This window comes from Podarcis raffonei, chromosome 10, assembly GCF_027172205.1.
Source record: "Podarcis raffonei isolate rPodRaf1 chromosome 10, rPodRaf1.pri, whole genome shotgun sequence".
In the NCBI taxonomy this organism is placed as follows: Eukaryota; Metazoa; Chordata; class Lepidosauria; order Squamata; family Lacertidae; genus Podarcis; species Podarcis raffonei.
Window position 1 is genome coordinate 47,927,613 of NC_070611.1, and position 15,931 is coordinate 47,943,543.

Consider the following 15,931-nt stretch of genomic DNA (forward strand, 5'->3'; position numbering starts at 1 on the left):
CTGTCCAGCCACACAGTGGTTAATTCTGTTAATTCTGTTCCCCCAGTGTTTCCCTGTTCTATTTTACATTGTGCGAAAGCTCAGATAGAATGCAAATGTCAGCCTCGCTTTAAGGCATTCACAACGGCATTCCTAGCCCCTGGAAATCTTGCTGAGCTGTGTTCTGACTTCTGAGACTGTGCCAAGTATTTCTTTCACTTGCCCAAGGCTATCCTTGAAGCCCTAAGGCTAAAATCCATGCTTTAAAGAACTTAAAAGAAGAAGCAGAAACCCTCAGTTTCTGCAACCAGTACAAAACGCTAGGCTTGTGCAGCTCAGCCACAGGATCCTACGATATCAGAGAATAAACCACGTCATCTAGGGCAATTGGTCAGATACCAGGCGCAGCAAAGAAAAAGAAGAGGGCACTAGGACAGGGAAGGAGGTGGTAGCTGGGCCCACATATAATGCAGTCCAAGGAATGCTCTAGATCCTGGAGATGAGCCTACTGGGTAGTACGACAAACTGTTCTCTCCGGAGAAAGGAGGCACAAAATCAGCTACAGGGCCTAGTTAAGGGCATAAGAAAAGCCTGGCTGCATCAGACCAAAGGCCCATCTAGTGAGCCAGCATGGTGTAGTGGTTAAGAGCGATGGACTTGTAATCTGGTGAACCAGGTTCGCGTCTCTGCTCCTCCACATGCAGCTGCTGGGTGACCTTGGGCCAGTCACACTTCTCTGAAGTCTCTCAGCCTCACCTCACAGAGTGTTTGTTGTGGGGGAGGCAGGGAAAGGAGAATGTTAGCCGTTTTGAGACTCCTTAAAGGGCGTGAAAGGTAGGATATCAAATCCAAACTCTTCTTCTTCTAGTCTAGCATCCTGGGTCCCACAGCAGACAACCAAATTCCCATGAGAAGCAGGACTTGAAAACAACAGCACTCTCCCCAGTTACGTTCTCCTGCAACTGGTATTCAGAGCCATACTGCCTCTTATGGCTTTAGCAGAGGAACAGACAGATTCACAAGAGAGGGGGTCTCAATAGCTACTAGCCACAACAGCTGTGTTCTGCCTCCACAGTTGGAGGGGCTGAACAGCAGCTGCTGGAAACTACGAGAGAGGGGAATGCTCTTCTCCTCAGATCCTGCCTGAGGGTTTCTCACAAGCATCTGGCTGGCCACAATGAGAAGAGGATGCTGGACTAGATGGGCCACTGGCCTGATCCTGCAGCCTCTTCTTAAATTCTTATTCTGGAGGGAGTATATAGCCATCATAACTAATAGCTGTGAATAAGTTTCTCCTCCATGAATTTGTACAATCGCCTTTAAAAGCTACCCAAGTAGGCGGCCTTTCGATACTACGAAAATTGGTCTGAAGCCAACTCTTTTCATTTTATTACCCATTCCTGCCTTTAGCATCAGTTCAGGGCAGGGGAGAGGGAAATATCAGCAGATCAAGATATATACAAAGGCAAATATGTATCACTGATGCACAAGATAAAAGTACCAGCACTGTCTCTCCATGAGCAAATTTATTTCAGCAGATGCGTTGTACCAACAAAAAGCTTCCTTCAGACTAGGGTCAGTATCACCTTTATTACTCTCCTCCAGGCACATTGCGGTCCTCCTTAAGCAGAGGTAGAATGCACAGGTTCTAGAGTCTGGCAACAGAGCACCAAAAGTGATGTGAGCAACGCCTCTTTTCAAAGCCACTACCACCTCTCTGAAAAGCAGCACGGTCCACCTGCAGGTTTCAGGTTTCGAAAGGCATCTTACAGCTCACGATCTTCAGCCATTCAAGGCAAGGCTCCATGCTTACGGCCAACTTCCACAAAGGCCTCCACACACCGATCAATATCCTCGTCACTGTGAACAGCCGAGATCTGCACCCGGATGCGAGCTTTTCCCTTGGGCACCACGGGGTAGCTGAATCCAATGACGTAGATGCCTGACAGGTGAGAAAGAGAGGGAGGGGGAGAGAGAGATGAGTGTAGCAGAGGCAGCAGATCAACTGCATAAGCAAGACCTTGTTTTGTTTCTTTAATAAATGAGTAAAATAAATAATAAACAAAGAGATTTATAAATAAAACTTTCACAAGGCAGCACACAAAAATGCATAAACAAATATATCACAAGAACATATTACACAATTTAAGAAATCAATGCATTAAAGTATCAGCATCCATCCCTGTAACTCATATGGGGGCATGCCACGTTTGACTAACTTCCACAATTTCATGAGCTTCGCTGCCAGGCTGACCTAGAGAATCTACAACATTTGATGTGGATTGTTAAGCATCACTCGGGATAAAACCCAACACTGTTTGTATCAATGGATTGGTTAAATTCCATCTCCACTGTGCACATATTTCTGTGCAACAGCACATGCAAGCTTCTTGCCAGGCAACTTGCAGGAAGCAGGTGACGGATCCCCACTCCCTGAATCTCTTATTTATATTTTTAGTGTTTTGCTGAGAATAGCAAAGCTCCACATGCTCAGAAACTGCATCAGGGTCCCCAACCCCATCATCATCATCATTATTATTATTATTAATATTTGATGTTTTACTGTGTTGGACGCACCCAGAGTCAGAGAAAATAAAGATATCCACATGGTGGCAGAGGGAAAGTTAAGAAGTAAGAGGACTTTGTTTGGCTGCCTTCACTACCCTCTCACACTGCAGACTATCAGCCAAGCTGTCATACAACCCAGGAGGACCAAAAAGGCAGCTGGCAAGGTGGGAATGCTATACTGCTCTGAACTAGCCAACCGCTTCTTGGGTTGCAGACTGTTGTTTAGTACTGCCCAAGATTTCTTCCAGTGTGGCAGATCACGCAGCTCTTGAATGAGGTTGTACAGCAAAGTATTGTCTTAGGGCCAGCTCTGGATTGCGACAAGGAGTGTGCGTTTACCAGTGTCAAACTTCCAGGGTGGTTTTCTGGAGACAATGCTGCCCTCTACAGAGCTGCCAGGGAAATTCCTGTTGGAAGACGCAGGAGTGGCTCTGTGACAGGTCAGATGGACTTGTGCTGCTATTAAGGTGGGATTGAAACCAAAGCAGAAAGGCAGCTCTGGAAGGACTGAGCAAATCTGGGTTGAAGAGGGGGAAAGTAGCACTGAATCAAGGAGCAGGAATCTGCAGGAGTGGAGAGCACTGGTTGGTCACTGTGAGAACAGGATGCCAGCAGGCTGTTCCTATCCATCATGTTTTTGGATGTGTAGCAAACATCATTTAAGGAACTTAAGTGAGAGAAAAGCAGAAATGCCTCTTAAGACTGGCCAACTGGAGTTTTTTTTAAATTGCAATTACTTGTATTAAAAATGATAGTATTTTTATATGCTTATTTTCAGAAGGCAGATTAAACTTTTTTTAAAAAATTGGATCAAACAGATTTGATTCAATGCTGCAGCTTTATGCTGTCCCTGATGCTCCTCTTCTACTTAACAGCTGCACATCAAGCAAAAAGTTTGACAAATGATTTGCCGATCATCACAGCTTCCGCCCAGGGTGGAGGCACAAGTGTGTGTACTGAATTTCTGCCTGTTCTGGAGTAGCCCCTCAGAACAGGAAGAAAGAGGGAAACTGAGCAAGAAGCAACAGGGGTTGGCAGCATGAGGTCTATTCTCTACATGTGGCCCATTCTCAGTCTCTGAAATGAAAGTAGCAGGAGCAGCAACACATAATGGCAGGCAGATTATGGTTCATAACCACTGGTATAGGGGATCGGGGATAATGCCACTATCAAATCATTAAGAGAAATGCAGGAACACTTAAGAGTCAAGACAGGGAGGAGAAAAACAAAGGAGGTTTAAATAAGATTCCCATGCTGTGCCTATGGTAAAGCAACTGGTACACAGCATGGAGGTTAGGGATCTGAAGACAGAATTGCCATGCCTTAACCAGGAATAGGGTCTATATTATTAAACACCCATTTTACAAGAAGTGCTGAGAACACTAGTTAGTATAGCATAATGCCCAATATAAAGCAAAACAAAAAACAGCCCAGCCAATTTTATTAGCTCTGAAATGCAAAACACAATTCATGTTCAATGTCTTAAAGCAAGAATTAACTCATCAGCTTTTCCTCCTTTTTCCTCAGAGGCTGCCTGGGACTTCCCTTACTTGCTTCCCTGAGTTACCTGCTGTGCAGAATTGGCTTCACATGAAATGGGGATACAAGGAGAGCCACACCGACTGCGACAGCTTCCAAAGCAAAGAAGAGTCTCTGGGTTTTTCCTCCCAACTCCAAAGTTCTTAAATCCATCCCAGGGCTTTTCAGGCAGTGACACCCGAAGATATCATAAGCTACGCGAAGCTCCCCTGTCCCACATTGGTTACCTCTCTTCAGCATGTCATCAGCCATCAAGGACGCCAGCCGGGCATCGCCCAACATCACAGGGCAAATAGGGTGGTCATTCCCTGAAATGGTGAACCCAGCTGCCGCCATCTTGCTTCGGAAACTGCAAGGAAGAGGAACGCCTTCAGCGTGGGACTTGCTTTGCCTGTCCCCTCTACGGAGCACTCCCTCCCTCTCCCATTTACGTCTGTGGAAGGGACTGTGTACTATTTTACTTCCTCTCTGACACAGAAACTGTTCTGACAGCAGAAATCATCGCACCCTCTAATAAAGCAATGGTGTGTGGAGTGCCGACAGCAATAAGTCAAAATGTGACCAGTGACAAATGAAAGGGAGACGACAGTATATTTGGAGGAGCCAAAAGATGTACAAAAGTACAAATAGTACTTTCGGTGGGAACGGGACTAGCTGAGCAAACTCCCCCCAAAACAGCCCAATGAGGGTTCAGCATGTTCAGTGGCCAAAGACGGTGGAAAACCAGGAAGGAAAATGGAGTATCCTAAGGAGGGGCGCACACTGTGGGTTGTAAACCATCTTGAGGACAATTTGAACAAAAGGTGGGGTATAAATGCTCTAGATAAATGACAGGCTCCCTTACCGTGTGGTCTTGGCAGCCATGGACTGTGCAATGGCATTGCTCTCCATGAGGAGATCCAGAGCCTTGGAGGCACAGCCCACCACGGCAGGAGGCAAACTATTGGAAAAGAGATAAGGGCGCGAACGTTGACGCAGAAGGTCAATGAGCGCTTTGGGGCCGGTTGTGTAGCCACCTGCAAAGAGAAGAAAGACAAGGTTAGTTCAAGGCCCCAATGGGCCACCATGGATGACATAGATGCCTGTGCTCTTCAAGGGGGCGGAGGGAGCCGCTCATTGGTTGTGCTCATTGGCTCTACCCAATGGAGGTGTGGGAAACCTTTGACCCTCCAGATGTTGCTGGGCTACAACTCCCAACATCCCTGCTGCGGCCATGATTGCTGGGGGTGATGGGAGCTGTCGTTCAGCAATGACAGAAGAGGCAATAGGTCCTCACACCAGCTCTAGAGCAATCCCTTCTAGATCGTAAAATGGATTTTATCAATGGCAGATGCTCAGAACTGAACCACTCTTCCTTTAAGGCAGGGGCAGTGAGAGGGATGAAAGTGGGCAGAGCCAAGGATGCGCTTTTACCTTTACACAGCAGGCTGCATTGCAAACACACACACACACACACACACACACACACAAAGGTTTTCTACACACACCTCTCTCCTCTCCATCCAAGCAAGTCAAATACATTATCACAGTTCCAGGATGCATTCCAGCCAGGCAAAACCATTTGAGCACAGAGAAGAGACAGTAAGCGCTGTGGTCTACGGAGAAGGGGGCTGGCCAGACAAGGGGCATTGCCTCTGAAGAGTTCCAGGGGCCAGGCAGAGAAGCCTGGAGGGCCATATTCTGCCCCTATGCCTGAGATTCCCAATCTGTGCTTTAAGGTATCAGGTGCTGCCAAAGTCAAGGCAGAATTGGGGGCTGGGAGCTTTGCTGCTCTCCAATTCCTACTTGAAACGGCTTTCTCCAACTCAGTGGTTTATCTTGACTCTATTCCCTTTCCCTGCCCCCATATTCAAGGATGTTCCCTGTGTCCAACCTCTTTAGCTTTGGCTCAAAGATGACATAACCAACCTGCCTCTCAAATCGTCTCTGTGAAAGAGAGGTGAGAGGAAGAATAATGAACGGGGAGCTCAGGGAAATGGATGGTGGTGAAGAAGATGTCAGCTGTTCTGAGTTTAGAAAGACAAGCAGGGCAGAAGTTATTAATACAAAAAAAAATTAAAATGTATTTTTCTCCCCTACACTTCTAATTAGGGTACTGCTAGTTAGCAACTGCACCTGCTGCTCCCCCAAGCGCCTTCCCAAGTGTGGAGTTGATTATAGTGACTTGGTCCATCACTCCCAAGAGTTCGTCAGTGCCCCTGCAAGGAGAAAATAACTGTTATTAGCTTAGGCTTCAGAATTCTCCCATTCGTCTGTTCCAGAGCTGGGGAAGCTCTCTTCTCCAGGTGCTGCTGGACTACAACTCCCATCATCCCCCAGCAACTGGAAATGCTGTGACGGCCTGCACGTGGTCTGGAATATAAATGTAGGCCAGTCACCAACTCTCAGCCTAACCTACCTAAATAGTAAGGCAGGTTGGTGAGACAGTGCTCCATTCACTCTAATGGAACAGACCACAGCAGGTTTGTTTCCCTTCTAACATGCCTGAATTGCTAGCCAGGATTAAACCATGGTTTGTTGTTTGCTTACAGACGGTGGTTCGTTATAGAACAACAAACCATGATCTCGGGTTCAAACTGAAGACAAAGCAATCTCCTTCCTGATTGTTTGCCCTCTTTCCATTAATATTATTATTTATCCAATTTGTATACAGCCCTTGTTATTGTTGTTTAGTTGTTTAGTCGTGTCCGACTCTTCGTGACCCCATGGGCCAGAGCACGTCAGGCACTCCTGTCTTCCACTGCCTCCCGCAGTTTGGTCAGACTCATGTTTGTAGCTTCGAAGACACTGTCCAACCATCTCGTCCTCTGTCGTCCCCCTCTCCTTGTGCCCTCCATCTTTCCCAACATCAGGGTCTTTTCCAAGGAGTCTTCTCTTCTCATGAGGTGGCCAAAGTATTGGAGCCTCAGCTTCACAATCTGTCCTTCCAGTGAGCACTCAGCGCTGATTTCCTTAAGAATGGATACGTTTGATCTTCTTGCAGTCCATGGGACTCTCAAGAGTCTCCTCCAGCACCATAATTCAAAAGCATCAATTCTTCGGCAATCAGCCTTCTTTATGGTCCAGCTCTCACTTCCATACATCACTACTGGGAAAACCATAGCTTTAACTATACGGACCTTTGTTGGCAAGGTGATGTCTCTGCTTTTTAAGGTGCTGTCTAGGTTTGTCATTGCTTTTCTCCCAAGAAGCAGGCGTCTTTTAATTTCGTGGCTGCTGTCACCATCTGCAGTGATCATGGAGCCCAAGAAAGTAAAATCTCTCACTGCCTCCATTTCTTCCCCTTCTATTTGCCAGGAGGTGATGGGCCCAGTGGCCATGATACATACAGTCCTTACATCCCAAGATTACAAGGAAGTCCACATAGGCCAGTTAATGGGGGTTCCATAAAAGCCATAAAAAAGTACAGTGTGGTTTATTAAGCTTCCTATTTTACCGCTATGAGCTAACTTAGCCAGGGCATAAGAGATATCACTCTTCTTCAACAATCCCATTGGTCTTTTTATGATGACTGAACTGCTGTTCTCACCCCAGAGTCTACTTTATATTCTGCTATTTTAAGTCATTATTGTCATTGTCACTATCATCTTATAATGCAACACTGGGTTTTATATAGTGTGTTTGATACTGTATTTTCACTTGTGTGCCACTTTGGGGGCTAAAAAGCAGCACAAAATTAATCCTGACTCATTATTCTCAGGGCAGCTACCCCTGCTCACTTCGTTTGCCAACCTCCCTCCCCACTCCCTATGCTTGACCAACCCCCTCTCCCTTTACACTTAGCCAACCTAGCCAAACCCACCCTTACAGGTCATTCAAACCCCAGCACAGGTAAGCTACAGAGCAAGAGGCAGGGCAGGCTGGGGCAACTCTCCAGGAACCATCTGGCTCTGTGATCATTTCCCTCCTCCTCAGTCTCTGACCCTGGTGAGGCCAAAATAGCAGCATCAGAATGCTGTCGTGGTGTTCCTCTGTGGTTTCTCATGACCACCTGTTCATTCACCTGCCTGCCTGGGCTGCCCACATGCTATTGGCTGCCTTGCTGCAGCTCACATGGCTGCAGCAAATTGCACCTTGACAACATCCTTACAATTTTATTATATAGTTAGAAATCACTGGTGATAATTTTTCTTTGCTAAAAACGACAGCAACAAAGAATGCGACAAAAGAGAATAATTTGATTATTTTTTTTTACCGTCCGTTGGGCCCAAGAAATCCAGTGGCATGACATTCATCAACAAAAACAATGGCTTTGTATTTCTGGGACAGCCTACAGATTTCCTGCAAGGGAGCAATGTCACCATCCATGGAGAAAGCACCATCCGTAGCCACCATCCTCAAACGGTATTTCTGCGTAGGAGAGCAAGTAGGGATGTGGTCAATGGAGACCAAGTAAGCAAGAACCTAAGGAAAATTGCTCGTGGGGAGGTGGAGACTTGGAAAAGCAGCAATCTCACTTTGCTTTGGAGCCACAGCACCAACTTACTTGGGCATCCTGCAACTTGGCTTCCAGGTCCTGCATGTCCATGTGCCTGTAGCGATATTTGTTGGCTTTACACAGCCGGATCCCATCAATGATAGAGGCATGATTCAGCTCATCTGAAAGTATTGCATCTTCAGGGGTCAGTAGAGCCTGTAGGTACCGGAAGGCAGAGAGAATAGTTACAGCAAGCACCTGCTTACGATACATCACTTAACAACTGATGTTTCATACTTCCCTAAAATAATAGGCTACTCCACAGTCTATTAAATGCCCACAAGAGTCCTGTGGCATTTTTCTTTCCCAATACAAGGGATATCTAACTTAAGCCAGTGTTGTATAATGGTTAGACCTGGGAGACCAGGGTTTGAATCCCCACTCATGCATGAAGCTCACTGGGTGATCTTGGGCAAGTCACCATCTCTTAGCCTAACCTACCTCACAGGGGTGATGTGAGGATGAAATGGGGAGGACAAGAACATGTACACAACCTAGAGCCCCTTCGAAGAAAAAGGTGGTATATAAACTAATAAATAAAGTAACTATGTTGTGATGCTTGTGTTATCCATTATGGCCATTGTGAATGGTCTGTGTGACTTTTGGATACATAGAAGTTTAACACAGGGGTTGCTAACCTGTGGCCTAGATATTACTGCATCCAGTGTGGCTAATGGTCAGGGATATTGGGATCTGTAGCCCAGTAACATCTGAAGAGCCATAACTTCCCCAAGTCCACTTTAGCAAAATTGTCATGGGCTATGTGTATTTTTTGCACGTTCTTTCCTTTTGTCCTCACTGTCTCTCTCTCACACACACACACCTCCCAGTATGTGGCTGTGCATGTCTACCAACAGAAGATAACCATGCATATTATGAAGTAAACCTTAGTCCACAAAAACTTATGGCATAATAAAGTTGCTTAGTTTCTAAGTGCTGTGAGATTCTTAGTTCCCTGTTGGTGCAACATATTATCATGGCTACCCCTCCAGAAATCTGTCACAAAGAGAGTTGCTTTGGGATTTTGATGCTTTCCGCTGACCACTCCCCCAACCACCAACACCCAACTTCCTAAACAGAAAGTGCTATGAACCTCAAAGATCCCAGCATTGGCATCAAAGCAGCTGGCGTAGAGAATGGTGTCTTCTCTCTGATGGAAACGGGCAATCTTCTCCTCCAGATCCTTGTGTATATTCTAATGAGAAAGCACAAAAGGTTCCAATGGTTATCCTGTTAAGATGCTTTGAGACATTTTCTTTTTCTCATAAAGCAACTAAGAAATTTAATATATTATATATTATTGCCATCATTAATGCTATAGCCAGACGTTCTAGATCACTTGTTTATAAACAGTGAAAGTTAAATTGGGATCCTCTTTTGTTCCAGGGTTCTAGCCCTGCTAAGATTTGTACAGAGGTACCTTGGTTGTTGAACGGCTTGGCTCCTGAACAAATCAGCTTCCGAACACCACAAACCTGGAAGTGTGTGTTCAGGTTTGCAAATGTTTTTTGGGAAGCTGAACGTCCGACTTCCGTGGCTTCCAATTGAGTGTAGGAAGCTCCTGCAGCCAATCAGAAGCCACGCCTTGGTTTTTGAATGGTTCTGGGAGTCGAATGGACTCCCGGAATGGATTAAGTTTGACAACCAAGGTACCACTGTACTCCAGTCGTTCTTAGCCAGTCTGCTTGCCCCCAGGGCCCAGCACTGAAACATCTACATGACCATTCCTTTTATTCTGTAGGATCTACCTTGACTGAAACAGGCGTATGAGAAAGGCTATTACTTCCCACATCCAAAACAGGCCCAGCTTTCTTGCCAGAAACATCTTGATGACTGTGGAAATACCACCTAAGGAGAGTCGTGCTGGATCAGGCCAAAAGCACATTTATTCCAGCATCCTGTTCTCACAATAGTCAAACAGATGCCTATGAGGAGACAGCAGGAAGGACCTGAACCCAACAGCACTCTCTCTACTTGTGCTTCCCAGCAAATGGGACACAGAGACATACCACTTCCAGCTATGAAATTTAACATATAAATTCATTTCCCTGAGTTTGTATATTGGCAAATTCATATACAGTGGTATCTTGGGTTACGTACGCTTCAGGTTACATACGCTTCAGGTTACAGACTCCGCTAACCCAGAAATAATACCTCGGGTTAAGAAATTTGCTTCAGGATGAGAACAGAAATCGTGCTCCGGCGGCACAGCGGCAGCAGGAGGCCCCACTAGCTCAAGTGGTGCTTCAGATTAAGAACAGTCTCAGGTTAAGAACAGATCTCCAGAATGAATTAAGTACGTAACCAGAGGTAACACTGTACCGATAAATTTGGGAGCTCTGTGTGTGTGTGTGATGGTGGATAGGCCTGTACAGCGATCCTTCCCATTATTATTTTTTCTTGGGTTGGGGGTGATGGAAGGTGTACGTGTTTGAACTCAATTCAAAGGCTAATTCCTATGTATGATGACAGGTTCTTCATCAATGAAGGTGCACTGAAGCCTTAGAAAGATGTCTTTTGTTGTTCAGGGCCACTTCTGAGACACATGAGAAAATTCCCCTGAGAGGAGCTGCATCATCATTCTATCAGGATAGTTTTAGGTGGGGCTGTGTATCTGCCTAGGGGCAGAAATTGTTAACTTGTGCATAACGCGGCATCGTGGGAATCTTTTTCCTTAAAGTGATGTTTCTAGCCTGTACATGTTGAGAGTGTGTGGGTGACATCTGATATCAGATTGTCAACTATGGGGTGGAGACAGGATGCCCTGTGTGGTTTCTTCTTACTGCTTCTTCCCACAACCATAAGAAGTGTAAAATTATGCATAGCATGCAAATACATGTAAATATGCTTATTCTGTATCATTACTGCTACACACTTTCATTGTTTTCTTCATGCAGAACTTTGAATTTCCTTCTCCCCTCTCCCCACCCCCCACAAAAATGCAAAGTCCTTGGATTACAGCTGCTTGTGAATTAATAAAAAAGCATCAATGCAGCCAGAGCTTTTCCTTAATTGCTAAAACAATAGCAGTTTTAATCAAGAAGCTTGCCCTCAAAGCAATTACTTGAAGCAGGCCAGTGGCATTTTCAGACGCTTGCACTGCAAATATGGTTAGGTCTTTGCAACACTCCTGCTCATTCCTACTTGTGTTCCACAGATGAAGCGGACGGAACTGAGGCCAGCTCCATACTTCTCCAGGGCCTCCAGTCCAGAACGGATCACCTTGGGATGGCTGGACAATCCTAGGTAATTGTTGGCACAAAAATTCAGGATATCTGCAGCAATGAGAAGAAGATTGAAACAAATGCAGCACATTGAAAGTCGCACACTCCTACTTTATTCATCTTCTTAAGGTAGCTGCATATTTCTCACTTTGATTCTAGGAACATAGGAAGTCGCCTTGGACCAAGTCAGGCTATTTAGCTCTCTACTGTCTTCAGTGATGCTCTTTAGCATCTCCAGCAGATGTTTTTATCTACCACCCTTTAACTGGAGATGGTGGGGGCTGAAACTGGAGCCTTCTACATGCAAACCATGAGTTCCCCCATCAAGCCGGCCTCCCCCCCACCTGGCGATACCCAGATATTTTGCACTGCAACTCCCACCATCTCTCACCATTCACTATTCCTTCTTGGGCAGATGGGAGTTGTAGTCCAAAATATACAGAAGGCACCTGGTTGGAGAAAACTGCACCCAGTTATAGTCTCTTCCCTATAGCTGGAGCTAGAGGTCAGGTGGTGTTCATAGCATAATGCTTCTGTAGAGGGAAATGAGAAAAGAAGTCACTGCTGTTGCAATACTCATATGCCATGTCCACCCTACCTTACCCAGCTTAAGGGAATTTGGGGTGGGGAGGGTTGGCTGGCTGGCTAGGGAGAGAGGTTTTATGACAAATCAAGCAGCAAATTTTATTAAACGAAACAAACAGTTTACTGGTAGCCTTGGACATGTTTGTAAAACAGAGGATATTAAATGCCTACTTTGTGACGAAGCATTATGCACACTTGAAATGCTAGGAATTTAAAGTTAAAAATCCCAAATCAAACTTTCTAGCCCATTTTTGATGCTGAGAATTTGCGCTTATGGAATGCACTATATTTTTAGCCACTTGAAATGTACAGAAAACTTGAAAGAACTGGCTGCTTGAAATCTTTGGAGGAGGAGAATTTGATTCATGAGAAATTACGGTTCAAAGCAGAGCTCCACCAAGTGCCCCCAACCCCAGTTTGTGTGTGCAACAGCTACATAGTTCAAGCACAGGTCAAGTATCTGTGGCCTCCAGATGTTGTTGGACAGTCATCAACTCCAGCCACCATGACTAATCTTTCTTGTTAAGGGTGGTGCAAACTGTGTCAAACCACATTGGGAGGGCCACAGTTTCCTCATCCCTGATGAATTAAATGGAAAGGATACAGCTTTTTCTCAAAAATGACAGCTCAGCTCAAAAGACATTAGGCAATAAGTCGAAATTCTGGAGTTTACACAAAAAGATCTGGCAATTGGTAAGAAAAGCAGAACTAAAACACACTGTCTCTCTCCATTTGTTTAACAACGCTACTTGGAACCTAATCAAGCCTCCATGAGCTAAAGAGCTAAAACAAACACACCAAGAGTACTGAGCACAGGATCAGAACTATGGAAACAGTCCAGTTAAGGAAGATTCTATCAAACATATGCTAAGTTTCTACTGGCTATATCAATTACAACAATATATAGTCTCACAATTGTGGCTCATTTTGTAAGAATAAATAATACTTAGTAATTATATAGTTGGCTATTACAGACATGATTAGTTTTCATATCAAGTCAGTTTTAAGGAACAGGTGTTGGCTAATAGCCTGCTCACAAACAAAAAGGAGGAAGGAAAAACAGACACAGGGCCTGAATGCTGTGGGTTAAGCTTGTTTCTGTTTTGCTGTTCAGCTGCCTTGTGAAACTGATGGATCAGCTGGATCCAACCTTTTAAACAATGCACTCATCCCCTACACCTACCCCTTTTGTTTCTGCACTGCATCTTCCTGTGCCCCAATCCATGTTTTCACACTCTTTCGGGCACTGTAAAAGCTCTCCCTTCCATCAATATGAGTTACCATTCTCTAACTTCAGCCATGGCTAGACAAATAATACTGAACTGAAGTTGTTGTTTTTTTCAAATGTAAAGCGATTTTGCAAATATACTTTTAGTTCTGCATAGCTCGGTGGAACTGCAGCACTCACTAGATAAATTACATTGCTGAGAGTAATAGGAGCCACAATGCTTTCTCCTTATAGCCAGCACCTAAGTTCAACAAGTTTAACAGGCCAAGGAATCCTGATAGAAGGGGGAAGAAAGGCGGCCATGTTCTCTTGGGAGCTGTCAAAAGTAATCCTATTTGTCTAAGGCAAAAACCTTCCTCCGTAACCAGGCCTTTAACTATCTGTGGCCTTTTAGAAGTGAGTGCAATGTTTTAAACTCTTTCCTCTTGGTTTTAATGTATCTGTGTAGGCAGTGCTTTTTTTCTGGGGGGACGCATACCACTAAACATTTTGCGAATCTAAGTTTGGCCTTGTTGAGGGGCAGTATTTCAATATGAGTAGGAAAATGAGAGTACCCTTAAACATTTTTTTTTTAGGAAAAAAAGCACTGTATGTATGGTTTATTGTCTGTCTGTTTTGGTTGTTAAGTCGCTTTAGGTTGCCCTGGGCAAGATAGAGTGACTGGCAAAATTCAATTAATTAATTTAATATAATAATAAGTCAACTCCAGCCGAAGCTCTCTTTCTCCTATCCAAGTCCCCGCCCTACCTCCGTGGCTGCCTTCCACCTGGATGCGCGGTCCTTGCCTCGAGGTGATCACCCTCTCGCCCTTCCAGGTGCCCGCGCCGCGGATGCCGTCGAGCTCCCCCTCCAGCACCTGCTGCAGCTGCGCCAGGGCAGACTGGGCCCGGGAGGGGCTGCCCAGGCCCGCAGAAAGCGGGGTCCTCAAGAGGCGCCTGCACCACATCGCCGAGCTCCGCGTGCAAAGCGAAAGAGAGGAGGAAGAAGAGGAGAGTGGCCGGTCGCTGGAGGCGTAGGCCGAGCCAGCCAATCAGGCCTCCGCGGAAGCACGACCAATGGGCGGCGGAGCTCATTTAAAGGGGCAGAGAAGAAGACGCGGGCTGCGCGAAGAGGTGTCAATTGCAGGATGCTCCCAGCTTCGTGGATATGACTTTCACGGCTTTTTTTGGTAAGTTTCCATGATTTTTAACGCAAGCTTCCAGTGCACGATATGGAGCGGGACCTTACGGTGGTGTATTCGGGCTAACCCTTTTCTCCAGCCGTATCTATCAGCCCCACACCCTGCTTCAATTTATACTTGGGGGAGGATTGTCATTCGCTTCCATGGGACATTTCCCCCGCATGCGAACTGCAGGCATGGATCCGGGTCGGGACCGTTTTGTGTGCAGACGACAAATGCTTATTACCGCCTCCCGCCTCCCACGCTTTCTTTTTTTTTTTAAAAAAAAAAAGCCGGATCTAAAATTTTAAAATAAATTAATAGTTGTTCGGTCTTAAGTTCCATACCAGCGGCAAAGCAGGTGCTTTGGAAGGAAAAAGGTTCCAGGTTCACTCCGTTCTCTCGTATGAAGCCCAGGAGAGCCGCTGCTGCCGGTCAGTGTCCGCAGTACTGAGCTTAGATGGGCCACTACGTCCAGGTCAGCAGGACCGGTGGCACAAAAGGTGCTGCGCCGATGCCTACAAGCGGCCTAGGGCTGGATGGGGAACAATAAGAGCGAGGCTAAGATTGGAGGTTTCGATCGAAGAGGTTTCATGGAGCTAAGAAGGCTGCTTACATGCTGGCCAGGTCTGGCAAGATTCTCCTTTCGGTAGGGAGATATCTGTCTGATTTGTGAATGGCTTGGCTAGGAAACACCGGGAAGGTCCTGAAAGGGGCATATGTCTTTATGACCCCCTGCCACCTGCACCCTAGCTAAGGATGATGTGCTTTAGGTCTGTGAAAAAGAAAATAAGCCAGAGAGGGAGAGATCTGAGGCTCTGTTCTGGGGCAGTAAAGGTAAAGGTAAAGGGACCCCTGACTTTTAGGTCCAGTCGTGGTCGACTCTGGGGTTGCGGCGCTCATCTCGCTTTATTGGCCGAGGGAGCCGGCATACAGCTTCCAGGTCATGTGGCCAGCATGACTAAGCCGCTTCTGGCGAACCAGAGCAGCGCACGGAAACGCCGTTTACCTTCCCGCCGGAGCAGTACCTATTTATCTTCTTGCACTTTGTCGTGCTTTCGAACTGCTAGGTGGGCAGGAGCTGGGACCGAACAACGGGAGCTCACCCCGTTGCAAGGATTCGACCTTCTGATCGGCAAGTCCTAGGCGCTGTGGTTTTAGCTAATAATAAT

At 46.0% G+C, this 15,931-nt stretch overlaps 1 protein-coding gene across 1 annotated transcript; it reads right to left on the reverse strand.

Moving 5' to 3' along the window:
- Positions 1-1,486: 1,486 nt before the first annotated feature.
- GCAT (glycine C-acetyltransferase) lies at positions 1,487-14,581 on the reverse strand. Its single transcript, XM_053407085.1, has 9 exons — positions 14,348-14,581; positions 11,708-11,838; positions 9,657-9,758; positions 8,573-8,719; positions 8,282-8,436; positions 6,202-6,284; positions 4,931-5,102; positions 4,314-4,435; positions 1,487-1,921 (listed from the first exon to the last, which is right to left on the reverse strand). The coding sequence occupies exons 1-9, from the start codon at positions 14,544-14,546 to the stop codon at positions 1,770-1,772; spliced, it is 1,263 nt and encodes a 420-aa protein (XP_053263060.1). The 5' UTR covers positions 14,547-14,581; the 3' UTR covers positions 1,487-1,769.
- Between the last annotated feature and the right edge of the window lie 1,350 nt (positions 14,582-15,931).